The sequence below is a fragment of the Drosophila teissieri genome, chromosome X (genome assembly GCF_016746235.2).
Source record: "Drosophila teissieri strain GT53w chromosome X, Prin_Dtei_1.1, whole genome shotgun sequence".
NCBI classification, from domain to species: domain Eukaryota; kingdom Metazoa; phylum Arthropoda; class Insecta; order Diptera; family Drosophilidae; genus Drosophila; species Drosophila teissieri.
The window spans coordinates 2,950,573-2,964,297 of NC_053034.1; the positions used below are offsets into that span (position 1 = coordinate 2,950,573).

Consider the following 13,725-nt stretch of genomic DNA (forward strand, 5'->3'; position numbering starts at 1 on the left):
TCGTGTTTGCGTTCGGCATTCTGCACAGTGGGTTCGAATTTTTAAAAGAGAGCATAGTATTTTCTTGATTACAGTATTATTAGTGTTGTTTAAATAAGCGCATAATACTGAATAATACAAAAGCATACAAATAGTATTTACTAAAAATATACCATATACACCATTTATTGCCCCACTGTGCTCTTACTCACAATTGCGTTACTCACGCTCTCAGCCGGCGATAGCAGTGTTGCATAGCAACGATTGTTATCGATAACCGATCAGCTGATAGCTGAAGTCTCTCACGATAGTCGCAGTCGGCAATCGGATTCCATTGCGATAGGACGCCACCGATACATCGACTGGCAGTCACTGCGATACTCGCAAAGCTATCGGAAGACTACGCTACGAACATCAACACACAGAACAGACCAACTAACGGAACAAAAATGCGCAGCGCGAAAATAAAATAAGTAGCGAAAACACTAGCGTGTGTGTTAACTAATATAAGTCCCATAAATAATCTATTTTTTTGCGGTGTGTGCGCGTGTGTGTGTGTGCGCGCGAAAGAGCAGGAAGAGGAGAAGTTTCGGTGGAGCACAGTGCAGAAGGCGAAGCGGAGTGAAGGAGGAGGAGCGTAAAAAGTAAAAGTGGCGGTGCCTGTCTCTATACGTGTGTGTGTGTGTGCGAGTGTGGTTTGTTGTGTGTGTGTGCCGAAAAGAAGTTGCAGAAAACATTACGCAAAATAAAAGAGCGAAATAACCACAACACAACAAAAGATATTGTGCAAACAACACAGCGCTGAGAAGCGGAAAGGTGGAAAGCAGGAACGTCGGAGAGGGGCAGCAGCAGCAGCAGAGGGAGAGGGGTCTGGCGGACGGAGGTGGGTGGAGGAGGCAGAAGAGCACGCACTACATAGGTGCGAGCGAGAGCGAACGACCGGCGCAATGAGCATCGTTGGCGAAAACCATCCCCTCCCAAACCCAACCCCCGCCAGCGCCGTGGTGTCCGCATCATCGGGCGGCGGTGGGGGCGGCGCGGTCGTCATGGGCGTCGGCGTAGGCGTGACCACAGCGAATGGACCCCGTGTCGTCACCATTTACAAAACGGAAACGGGCTTCGGCTTCAACGTGCGTGGCCAAGTTTCCGAGGGGGGTCAACTGCGCTCGATCAACGGCGAGCTGTACGCCCCCCTTCAGCACGTGAGCGCCGTCCTTGAGAACGGGGCGGCCGAGAAGGCGGGCATCAAGAAGGGCGATCGCATCCTGGAAGTGTAAGTACCATCCACATTACGTAGGCTAGTTTCCATCTTTTGGGGGGTGTGATATCAATGTGAGCTTAAAGAGCTAATAACTATCTGATACTATCATTAACTGTGATTGAAAATATTTAATATATAGTCAATATCGCTGATTCATTAATCTCTCTTTTAAAGAGTTGTATCCTTAAACTAGTTCTCAATCGAAAAGTGCTGCGTCCTTGCATTTAACTGCTTTCAACTTCATAAAGTCCTTAGAGTCATTATTGAGTTTAAGCGAGTTTAAAACCTGCTTTTGACCACTTGTCTACTTGTAACTTAAGGCATGTGCAACACTAATTGGGAAAATGTGCGCACAAGTTACTGGATTTTAAACACGTTCAACTCGGCCCAAACTAATACGTTTCTCTTATCAAATTATAGTTTGAATTTTAGTTTTTGGTGCACGAGGAAGTTAATTTTACATACAGTTTGTATAAATTCAAAGGGCAATCTGAAGAGTAAGCTCTTTAAGCTCATGGCTCATGGTGTTGGTATTTTCGGGGTGCCCAGGGGTTAAGTAAGCGAAGTTAACCCCACGAAGGGCTTGCATGTGCGACCTCTGACCCCGCCCACTTTTTTCATTGTTTCTGATGGAGTGTGAGGGGGAGGGGGGCGTGCTGGGGGAACTGGAGTTGAAGTTGGAAATGGAGGTGAATTCGTAGTGGGTCAAAAAAGCCCGGGAATATCAATAAACACATCTACCTGCATGGCGTTGGTGGTTGTTGCTGGATTTCAGAGGGTTGTTACCGAAAATTGGGGTTAAAAAGGGAGAAAGCCCCAAAGTTACAAGGAATATGAGCTATACCGGTCATACAAGCCATATATCTTATAACTGTTGAATAAGGCATGTACATACATATATTATTAAAACAAAATAAGTGTGTACGATTAGATAATAATCGCGAGTTTTCTGCAGAGCTAGTATTTCATTTTTTTCATGAAACGATATTGGGGCTTATCAGTTTCTCGGAATTCCTGTTTAAATAACACTGAAACAAGGAAGTATGACGATGGAGAAATATGAGTCAGTGGAACATGTTGATAAGGAACCACATTTATCAATTACTTTCTTGCTTGTTGAATAAAAATATTTTCGTTTAATGGAGGTTATCACATTATTGCTGGCCATTATATCCATTTAATTTAAACTTCGGTTTTCTGTGTTTCTATGTTTTCTCGAGTGGCATAATATTATGACACACCACACTACACACATACACACACACACACACGTGGACACACACTCAGTCCAACACAATTGCATGCAGGCTAATTAAAATGCTCACTTATATTTCTTTTTTCTCGCATTGTATTGTTTCTTTCACACTGCTGCTCTTCACTCGTTGCCCGTATCTTGCGTCCCTGTCTGGCGAAGCTTTTGTTTAGCATCTTTTGACATTTTAGTTTCGATACCCGTTATCAGTGAATATCTCGTGTCCCTCTCTGCCCTCTCTTCCCTATCCGTCCTCTCGCTCTTCCCCTTTCTTCCTCTCGCTCTTCCCCTTTCTTCTCTTCGAGGCTGTCCATCAATCATTTTATTTTATTTCATTACTCATGTACAGTGCCCTTTCGATAGAGTGCATGAATGGTGTTTCAATTAAAAATCTATAATATTAAATCCTGAAAAGTGCAGTTTTATCTTTTATCTTTACAAAACTTCTTTGCGTTTAATTAGGTAATTCCCATATATTACGAATTTAAAGTGATTTAGTGTTCACTGTACTTCGTTACTCTTGTAGTTTCATTTTGTTTTCATAGTGGGTGCGGTTTCGCTGTCCCTTTCTAGCGCACAGTACAGCATACAGTCTGGTTTCGGTACGAAATTCAATTAATAAATTTTACCAAAGTTTCGTCGCACTGGAGAGCATGCAGCAACTTAATTATCATTGTCACCTTCCCTTGTCGGCAACGGAAAATTCGCAAATTTTCCACACTTTTCCTATGCAAATAGAATGAGTGACGTGGATGTTAGCGGAAAGAGGGGGGCTGGGAGGGGGTTTGACTATTATGCGGCTTGTTGTTGCTATTTGCAGTGCCCATCATTTCATTATCAGTGAAAATAACAACAACGACAACCACGACGACGACGTCGACGGCGGACAGCCGTTATAATTCGGCTGCGCGTGAGCTAACAAAAGCAGAAGCAAAGCAAAAGCAAAGCAAAAGCAAAGAAAAAGCAAAGCAAAAGCAACAAGAAAGCGCAAACTGCAGAGGCAAAATGCAAAAAGCAGAAAGCAAAAGCAAACAAATTTGCATTTGGTTTCCGCCTTTGCGAACCAGTTTTCAACTGGAACCAAGCGCTTAAATCCCGCTAATATATTTGTGCTCCACTTTAATGATTATTTAATACGTAAATTCGCTGAGAGTTTATCAAAAATATGAATATATTCATATCGAAACTGGCTTCTAGCTCCAAAAAACTAGCCCCGTTTTTACTTATGATATCCTACATTTTAAATACATGCACATATACAAAATATGTAAACATCAAACATACACAATTCTCCTAGATAGGAACTATTTGCTATACATGATCTATGGAACACAATATGTAATCCTTATTTATGGCATCCGTACTTCCAATGAGCAGCAGTGTCCAGTGAGCCCGTTTAGTAGTCCACAGCTTGTTTACTTAAATGCTTTTGTTTGCCCGATTTTGCGGGGGCGTTCCGCTCGCTTCATTACCTCCCGCCGAACACATCCGCCCCTTGGCCACGCCCATTAATCAGATATCGGCGCATAGTTCGTCCAGCCAGCCATGTAATGGGTGCTTATCGGAGTTTCCTGGACCACCAGTACTGCAGCAGTGACCACCAGCTATGCGACAACTGCTGATCCGTAGCAACTGCTGATCCGAGTTGCGTCTGACGCCAGAGAGTGGGTGCATCGTTGCACAGACTTCCGTTGCAGCGGACACAGTACGGATCATTGGCGGAGCACTCCGGCACCTGACCCTCGCATCCGCGCACCGTATAGATCCCGTCCAGCCGGCTAAGCACCGTGCTCACGCACAGCTCCGTGGGGCTGGAGCAATTGCTGGTCGTCATCGCCGTGGGCAGGTTCATGGCCGCACAGTCCGCATCCTGGTCCTGGGCACTGCAGCGGTAGCAGCTCCGGACGGAGTAGCGATTGCAGGAGTCCGCGTCGCGGCACAACTGGCAACTTTCGCCCAGAGCTGCAGGTGCGAAATCCGCATCCGCACAGCCACGTCGCAGGAAGGTATCTGCGATTACAAGGGATATGGGTTACAAAGGTTGCATTCACGAGGTTAAGCACTAATGAATCGATGGTGGCAGTTGCTCATAAAGGGAACTGATTAATTGAGAACAATTAAGATAGGGAACAAAAATTAAATCAACGAATGCCATTCAACTGAAAATCTCCGAAGAGATGCATTGCCCAACAAGTTTTATTTCCAAATGAAGTACTGACAGTTTGAGTGGGTCAAGGGACAGGAAAAGCAGTTCCTGGTCGAGATGAGATTCCCCACTCACCCTAACCTTGCTCGCAGGAATAGCAGGCCGTGGTGCCCGCTGCGCACTTTTCCGTTGGCAAATTGCGGCCAGAACGGCAGGCAGGATTTGCGGTGGAGTTGCAGGCGGCGCAGACAATATCCTGGCAATTGGCATTGCAGAATTCGCCGTGGCACTCGGTTAGGTCGCCAGTGGGATAGAATCCCATGCTGGTGGAGCAGCCCCTCTGGAGTACCTCCGTCTGGCTGTTGAGGTAGCTAAAGCAATTCTCCCTGTGTCCGTACATCACCTTGTTGACGCAATGCGTCACCGTTGAGTTGCTCAACGAGCACTTGGGCTGCTCCGCCATCGCCTGGGGATCCTGGGGATCCTGGTCCCGCAGGCAGTCCGGATTGGGGGCCAATCGATTGTGGGTGCACTGAAGGCAGCGCGATTCCGTGACGGTCTTCTCCGCATTGCAACCATTGTAATTGCACTTCAGACAGACATGCGGACAGGTTGTCGGCAGATTGGTGTGCTCACAGCCGCGCTGGGTGTTGGATAAGTGGACTACGTTCGTGTAGCACCTGTCATCCTCCCGATAAACCGGACACGGCAGCAGGTACTGCGGCCGACTGGCCACATCGATGCAATCCGAGCCGCTGCACTGATAGCAACGCAATCGATCCGTGGGATAAACGTGCCGATTGCACAGGCTCGTATTGCACCGGTCACATGGAGCGGCACAGTAGCCATTAGGATACAAACGCGCCAGGCAGCCGCGTCGCGTTAATCCCGCCGATATGGAGGTGACACACTCGTCGCCCGACTGCTGGCACTCCTCCACTTCCAGCTGCTGACCCGGTCGGGTGGCACATTCCGAATCCTCAGCGGAGTCACAGGCATAGCACTCCAGGGACTCGACAATGGCCAATCCCAGGATGAGTAGTCCGCCCACCGCAAGGAGCGGCAGTTGGGAATCCAGTGTTCCAGGTCTTCTGGCCATCGTTTAATCGGTCTCAAATCGCTGGACTAACTGCGGCGACAAAGAACTGGAGGGCAAGTATAATGCAGGCTACACTGCGATTAGATTAGCCATTGAATCTCAAGTGGTTCCAAGTTCGCACTGATTGGTCCGGATAAGTTGCTGAAATGGTATTTCTTTGTTGGTCCCAAAAGTGCTGAAGATTCCACTCTCCGAGTGCTGACTGGTTCTAGAAACACGGAACCCCAAAAGCGAACTAGATCTAGAGAGTAAGGAGTTTCAAAAACCATAGTATAAATATTAAGTTAGGGGAATCCCCAAACTTCTTGTGCACATCATTCATTGAAGGTTTCCATTTCTAATTGCCCTTCTGCTTGTCTTGAAATCCACTTAAACACACACAAAAGACATTATTATCTTTAAGTTGGAATAAACAGAGAATGAATCCAGTGCTCTGCGTGCGTTCAGTAACATTGGGCAATTAAAAACAATAAACTTTTGCCGAGAGAAAACACAATTTGCCTGCGAATTTAACCCACATTTGCAGCGGAGAAAGTTTCACACCCCCACTTGTTGTCCATTCAAATTGAATAAATAAATTCCTTGGACAATTTGCGTTTGCTACGTCTCAACTTTGTTGACTGAATTAACTCATAAACTCATATATGCAACCTAATTCATTTCAACAGGAAAATGGGCCATCAATTACGTTTGTCGTATGATAATAATTGGAAGTTGTTGAACTTCTTGGCCGATTCAATGGGCCAACTAAGCAGTGCACTTTGAAGTGAACTTGGATTCGTTAGACTGTAGACTCTGGAGGTCGAATGGAGGGACGGGTTCGTTGATCCCTGAATGGGAGGATTAGTACGGAAGAGGGTTTGATGAATTGCCCTTTTGCGACTGCTCCTTTGAGGCAAACAGGACACTGAAAGGATACTTCTGGATACATCACTTGATTGAGAAACCCAGACCCCAGACCCCAGACAAGACATTCCTTTTGGCCATATTCCATCTGCAGCTTTTGTGCTCGGCTTGCACTTGGCCAGCCCTCAGTCCACTTAACATTGTACTTGTGGGGGTACAATGAGGTTGTTGGTGGGTGGGTGGCTGTTCTAAGGTTGTGGGATTCAATCAATGGGGATTATGAACTATTTTCAGTTTACCGCTCGTTTTGCTTTCCAAGCAATTGTCGTTAAAAACAAATAAAAGCGCCACAGTCATGTCAACGCAAAAGTGCACAAAGTGGAAACATTTGAGTAAATATAGCAATAAATAGTTGTTGAACGTGACATTCATAGGCTTTAAAAAGCTTATCAGAGCGGTATGAAATCCCATTTCCAACAATTTCTTTCAGTGCATATCAAGATGCACGAAAAAATGTATCCGTAGAATACAACGAGTACAACTTTGCAGGCATTGCAGACAATAAAAAAGGAACTTGATTGAAACGCAGAGGAACAATTGCATCTTGAGCCGGAAATTTCTTTCACAATTTTTTCAGCTCCCCCCATTTTTCACTCTTTGCAACTGCTTGCAACTCCTGGGCCTGCATCCCATTTACTCCCAAGGCATTTTCCTTTATAACCATGGTGCGACATACTATAATACATGCAGCTTCCAAAGCGATTCGTATGTACAAGTTTAAGCAAACAATTTAAAGTTCATCTTGTCGGGCCGGAAAGTAAATTGAGTGTTAAGAAGCCTTTAAGCACAGCACGCAAGTGGCAGACAATTTCCCAGCTTGGGACATTTCGAACTTGCCACACGGCTCTAATGTTACTGTGGCATATGGCTTGAGTTATTGAAGGGTCATTAGCTGATTTGTAGCCAGCACATGTGGAACCACAAGTGCTGGCTATGTTATGTGTGTGCATTGTGGACTTGGGTGTTTATTAATGGCAAGGAGACAGGAGCAACATGAGTTCCCAACTGGAATACATATTAAATACCAAAGATGTTCGAGACAAAGTGCAAAGATCTCAACATAAAACACGTTGACCAATTCAATCGAGACCTTTAGCTAAATTGATTTTTTTTATGCTGCCACGAATTTGTGTTTGCGGTTGGGTTCTGTGTCAATGTTGTTGCTGCTGGTCTGTGGCATATGCCCCGACAATAATCAATAGATTTACGTCACTGGATCGACTCGGATTGAATGGGATGGGGATGGGGATGGTGGAGGGCATGGGGCAATGGGCGATGGGCAATGGGATGTCGATGTGGTTGCGGCTTGGTTGCCTGACTGGCGGAGTGGCTGGCTGTCGGACTGGCTGGCCCACATTTCCGCATTTCCTAGAGCGGCCGAGAGCAGAGACCGAGGAGTTTTGGTGGCGGTTTCAGGTTTTCATGTTTTCAGGTTTCACTTTTCGGCTTCATGCGGACCAAACTAAGCCCAAAATAAACGCGACGGGAAATGGAAGTGGGCACTGGGCACTGGGACTGGGAGTAGCAATAGGATAGGAAACGAAACGATTTGGATTGGGATTCGGGAGCAGACACGGACACGGGGCGAGGCACATCAAACAGAAACAGAAACTGAAACTGAAAACGAGAATTAAGCAATGGAAGGACACTTGTTAAGCACTCATGTCAGGTCCTCCAACGGACTCCTGTTGGGCTTAATTAATTTTCGATTTCCATGCCCGTTAATGGAATTACATTTCACATGCAGGCGAGGGACTACGTGTCCAAGGTGAATTAGATATAAACATGGAATGCAGGCGCCAACTTTGTGCTATCCAGTGCATATATATATATATATATATATAAGATATATTGGGCATTATTATTTGCTCTTCACATTGCTCAGCGTATTTTTAGATATTTGAAATCCACTCTGCATAGCCTATATGTGCGAATTATCTTTTCATTTTGCCCTCAACTATTCAAATTTCGTGTGTAAACATTTCGGATTTTATTATTTGTTCGGTGCCCGGCAAATATTTATTCGATTTGCCGGACTTAAACAATTGCATACCCCGTAGTAGCGAGTCCACCCCACAGTCCCACAGTCCAGTCGCATTACCATGTCCAATTAGTGCCGGAGGGAAATGCACACAAATCGCGAATAAACATTGACCGAAATGGATATAGAAATCCCATTAGTATTTGCCCAAGACGGTTGCTTCGGCCCATCAGCCTTGCAGATACCCTGGATGTGAAGGTATGCCGGAAATCCAAGTAACTTAAAGTTATTGAAAGTTGCAATCGAAAGTGGCATACGAAAGTGGCCACGTAGATGTCAATCGATATGAAATGCTCTTGGGAATAAGCCAATAGACATATAGCCCCCAGATGTTGCTTCACATGCCACACTTTGTGGGTGTGGCTTTGTACACCTGTCCCACTGTGCCTTGTGCCACCTGTCCCACTGTGCCTGGTTTTGTATATACCCTTTTTCGCACCCAGAGAAGCTGCTGCCAAGCTGCCAAGCTGCCAAGCTGCACGGCTAGCTAAGATGCCTTAAATTGAAGCTTCGACAATTAATGGAAAATGATACAGTCGCGTCGTAAACGGAAAAAACATTCGCCTCATGTTGTCGGACACAATTAAGAGGGAAAGGCATTTGCATTCGCCTATAAATAAATGCATAGATAGCTGTGTGCTGTGTGCTTTGTGCTGCTGCTCTTTCGATGTGATCTTTTCTGCTTTATTGTGTTTCCGTCTTGTTTTTGTATCGTTGCTGTATTTCTTAACTATTTTTACCAAGTGGCTGGCTGGCTGGCAGGCTGGCTGGGCTCCATGGCAAACAGGTTTCCGGAGCAGAGCAGAGCAGAGACGCGTCTTGGTTTAGGTTTCAGTTTCAGATTCAGTTTCAGGCGCTCAACTGTTTGCGCCTGTCTCCTGCACTGCATTCTCCTCCACATCCCCACATCTCCACAGCTCCACATCTCCACCTCTCTTCCCCAACGCTTATTGGCCCCCCCGATTTCTGCATTTCTGGATTTCTGGATTTCTGACATGTCGCTATGTGAGTCATGCTGCGAGTCTCGGGAGCTTTGCAACCATTCCACAGTGCGTCACAACGTGCGGCGATATCTGCAGCGATTTATTTATTCACTTACTTTACTTACTTACTTACGCTACGGTACGGATGGGATGGAATGGGCAGGCGAATGGCAAACCGGAAGACGCCTTTTCCTCCGGAGAAGTGAAGGAAAGCGAGGAAGAAAGCTGCGAGCTGCCCTTATCCAAGGCCTTTCGTTGTTCCCATTTCATTGCTATCAACTTGATTCACTTAATGCGTATTCGTGGTGGTGTTACTAATATCTGTGCTACTTGTTGTCGTTCCAATTCAATAATTGTTTGGCTCCCCACTTAATCGAATTGAAAGCCCTCTGTGCTGTACACTATTCGATTGTCAGATTTATTCTTGTAACTTGTGCCTCATTTCAGTTAGGTGCTTATCACTACAATAAGGTTATCATTTGTTTCTATGCCTATCAACCTTCAAGTTCGAGAGCATCGCTCCTAGATAGATACGATAAGTGATTCCAACTTGACCCGCATCGGCGAATGGATGCCAATCGACCGACCATCCAGAGTGGTCGCCTTATCAACGCCACTGCGATGTCAATGCATCCATTATCGACGCTATCTCCGGGCTCCCACTGTTGTTATTTTCGCTTAAATGGATCTGTGGTCGATGGCAACGCCTTTAATTCGCCAGTGACGATCGTTCAGCACCGATTCCATTCGCAACTTCTTCGCAGCTTTTGCAACTTTAGCAACTTCCTTCGAAATGCTGCCCTTTCATTCTGTTCAGTATGCGCAGTTGACGGCCCTAGAGAAACGTTGTCTTCGGTTGGGTTTCGCTATAGCTTCTATACCATGTTACCATGGAAAACCAACTGATGTTTTAATGCTTCTCTCCGCTTAATTGCAGAAATGGCGTCAGCGTCGAGGGAGCCACACATAAACAGGTCGTAGATCTGATCAAATCCGGCGGAGACTGCCTAACACTGACGGTGATATCGGTGACACAGCAGGTGAGTTCAAAATATAACTAATATAGCCACAAATATGACACACTACTACTTCAATAGGAGGCGGATCGACTGGAGCCGCAGGAGGATCAGAGCGGCTACTCCTACATCGATTACTCGGACAAGCGTTCGCTGCCCATTAGGTAAGTTCCCGTCAAACGAATGTGATTAATTGGATAATAACATTAATTGTTATATACCATCCGCTGTTTAGCATACCGGACTATGGGATCGTGAATCGAAATGGCGAGCGGTACATCGTCTTCAATATACACATGGCTGGACGGCAGCTCTGCTCGCGTCGCTATCGGGAGTTCGCCAACCTGCACTCGCTGCTGCGCAAGGAGTTCTCCGGCTTCAACTTTCCCAAGCTGCCCGGCAAGTGGCCCTTCCAGCTGAGCGAACAGCAGCTGGACACGAGGCGCCGCGGACTGGAGCAGTATCTGGAGAAGGTGTGCGCTGTGCGGGTGATTGCCGAGAGTGATGCCGTTCAGGACTTCCTCACCGACACCGAGGATGATATATCCGCCTCGCCGGTGGACATTAAGGTGATGCTGCCCGATCATGAAGTGAGCACCGTGTCGGTGAAGAAGTCTTCCAATGCCCAGGTGGTATGGGAGATCCTGGTGCAGCGCGCCAATCTCACCGCCTACACGCAGCAGTATTTCTACCTGTTCGAGATCGTCGAGTACAACTTTGAGCGGAAGCTGCAGCCGCACGAGATTCCACATCAGTTGTACGTGCAGAACTACAGCACCGCCTCATCCACCTGCCTCTGCGTCCGTCGCTGGCTCTTCTCGGTGGCCAAGGAGCTGACGCTGCCGGACGGCGAGCAGGCTGGCCGCTTCATCTTTTACCAGGCGGTCGACGAGGTGAATCGCGGCAATATCCGTGCCGATGGACGCCTGTACGAGCTGAAGGCGCTGCAGGACGCCAAGAAGGCGGGCGACTATCTGGCCTTGGCCCGCACACTGCCAGGATACGGAGACGTCGTCTTTCCCCACTGCTCCTGTGATAGTCGCAAGGAGGGACACGTTGTGCCCGCTGTGGGTGAGTAATCGCATTTGAAAACGCCTCTATTCTACGCATCTAGCAACAACTCTCGTTCCTCCACAGGCATGAAGAGCTTTCGCCTGCACGCCTGCCGTGAGGATGGCTCGCTGGAGGCGCAAATGGTCGAGCTGACCTGGGACAGCATCACGCGCTCCGAGAGCGACGAGGAGTCCATGTCATTCTGCTTTCAGTACAATCGTCCAGATAAGCCAGCACGTTGGGTCAAAGTCTACACGCCATATGTAAGTTTGGATGTGGAACAGTGCAATATAATGGCATATAGTATAGCTCTGCTGTACACAGAAATGATTCCCTTTAATATTGTAACATATTTCGAATGACAAAACACGCAATGGTAAATTGAACTTGGAGTGTTTTGGTTAATTACCTTTTGTGTGATTTAAACGCAGTAGTACAAGACATAATTAATTTGCATACAATTGTCCTGTTGATTGGGAAAGTAATTTAGAGAGGTCAGCTGCACACCATATAAGCCACAAATCCTTACATCCACTCCCATGTGAATTGCATTTAATTAATATTGTTTTCCATCCTGCAGCATGCATTCCTTGCGGACTGCTTTGATCGCATCATGGAGGAGCGCAAGTGGGAAGACAGCGGCGACTAGGGAAGGCGTAAGGTGCTGGACAAGGAGCAGGAGCTGGAGCAGGAGCAGGAGCCGGAGGAGCCAGTGGAGCAGAAAGAGCAGCAGCGACGGCGTCGACGGCAGGAGGGGCAGATTAAGCAACCCAGTACCATACCAAGCATCACCAGGCGGGCCGAGGCATTGCACATTGTTCGTTAGTGGTTCGTTGGTGGGAGAAGCCCAACTGCCGACCTCTCCGCCTCTGAGCCCACACCACACCACATCTCCTTCGGTTAGCTTGCCATATTCCGGCTGGTCAGTTGTTGGGGCTGCGGAATCTGGGGACTCAGATTCGTGCTGGCCCACTGCTGCACCTAATGCCTCACCCACATATATTGTAAAGTATATTTGGCACTGATATATATACATTTATATAATTTGTACATTGACAAGCAATTGCAATCGCCTTGGCTCTCGTGGCTCCCACTTGGGATGCGGATGGGATGGTCGTCTGGTCCGGTGGTTGGACGAGGTTGGAAAATGTTAACAGCAGCAACAAAAATGTTTCAAATGTTTTCGGCACTTAGCACATAGAGCAAACACAGGCACCAATTTAGATCAAGCAGAACCGACGATTCTCATTATACAATATAAATATATATATATATATATACACACCACTCACAGACATGCGTACATTAAAAAACAATACAAAACAAACAAACAAACAAAAATATATAAAAGAGTATATTTAAGCCAACCTCAGCGTAATATTTAATTCGTACTTTTCCAAATACCCTTTGTTCCGTTTGTGTTTGTATATTTTGCTCATAGGAAAGCAGCGGCTATAGGAGATCTTTGAAAAATGAAGTGTAAAAAGTCAATTTTAATTATACACAAATATACATCATATATATATACATATACATAAATGTTTAGCAAACAAATCAACAGACATTGATCATTTATTTATTTGTATGTACGTAGAAAGGCCTAGAACGAACTCTCAACTGAACGCATGAAACCGAAATCAGAAATCAGCAAAAGAAATGCTAATCGAAACAATATAAATCTATCAGATAAAAGCGATGAAATGTTGAAATTATTGTACTCATTCGAAACTTTCTATAGAAATTGTTAGTTAAATATAAGGTAACGTTAATAGTTATTGAACAAATGCAAAAGCGAGACTCAGAACTCAAAACTCAAAACGCAACTAATGTCAACTCAAAGGCGAACTCAAAAACGTAACGTAGAAAGAGACGGCAGGCGGGCAGTAGAAAGAGAGGCACAACACAAAAAGCGAAAATCGCGCGCTAAGGCCAAGCTTTCTTTCACCTCGGAAAATTCACAAGAAATCACATTAGGAAAATCCGAATCCG

At 46.1% G+C, this 13,725-nt stretch overlaps 2 protein-coding genes and 1 long non-coding RNA gene across 4 annotated transcripts; 1 reads left to right on the plus strand and 2 right to left on the minus strand.

The window, feature by feature from the left end:
* The first annotated feature begins 318 nt into the window (after window positions 1-318).
* LOC122624919 (sorting nexin-27) lies at window positions 319-12,518 on the plus strand. 2 transcript variants are annotated; one of them, XM_043804696.1, is made up of 6 exons: window positions 319-1,252; window positions 10,605-10,707; window positions 10,765-10,847; window positions 10,919-11,754; window positions 11,821-11,999; window positions 12,317-12,518. In XM_043804696.1, the coding sequence occupies exons 1-6, from the start codon at window positions 927-929 to the stop codon at window positions 12,383-12,385; spliced, it is 1,596 nt and encodes a 531-aa protein (XP_043660631.1). In that variant the 5' UTR covers window positions 319-926; the 3' UTR covers window positions 12,386-12,518. The 2 variants fall into 2 exon arrangements, with proteins under 2 accessions (XP_043660631.1, XP_043660632.1); XM_043804697.1 differs by lacking the exon at window positions 319-1,252 and adding an exon at window positions 10,109-10,522.
* LOC122624920 lies at window positions 3,635-5,752 on the minus strand. The gene is made up of 2 exons (XM_043804698.1): window positions 4,780-5,752; window positions 3,635-4,502 (listed from the first exon to the last, which is right to left on the minus strand). The coding sequence occupies exons 1-2, from the start codon at window positions 5,735-5,737 to the stop codon at window positions 4,051-4,053; spliced, it is 1,410 nt and encodes a 469-aa protein (XP_043660633.1). The 5' UTR covers window positions 5,738-5,752; the 3' UTR covers window positions 3,635-4,050.
* On the minus strand, window positions 11,979-12,407 carry LOC122624921. The gene is made up of 3 exons (XR_006326522.1): window positions 12,266-12,407; window positions 12,146-12,202; window positions 11,979-12,070 (listed from the first exon to the last, which is right to left on the minus strand). It is a non-coding gene; the product is annotated as an uncharacterized LOC122624921 (long non-coding RNA).
* Window positions 12,519-13,725: the final 1,207 nt, after the last annotated feature.

Bases quoted from the DNA above. Each gene is read 5' to 3' on its own strand.
- LOC122624919 (XM_043804696.1), top strand. From the start codon at position 927: ATGAGCATCGTTGGCGAAAACCATCCCCTCCCAAACCCAACCCCCGCC. The intron at 1,253-10,604 runs GTAAGTACCATC...GCTTAATTGCAG, and splicing joins GGCGATCGCATCCTGGAAGT to AAATGGCGTCAGCGTCGAGG. The intron at 11,755-11,820 runs GTGAGTAATCGC...GTTCCTCCACAG, and splicing joins ACACGTTGTGCCCGCTGTGG to GCATGAAGAGCTTTCGCCTG.
- LOC122624920 (XM_043804698.1), bottom strand. From the start codon at position 5,737: ATGGCCAGAAGACCTGGAACACTGGATTCCCAACTGCCGCTCCTTGCG. The intron at 4,503-4,779 runs GTTAGGGTGAGT...TTGTAATCGCAG, and splicing joins CTGCTATTCCTGCGAGCAAG to ATACCTTCCTGCGACGTGGC.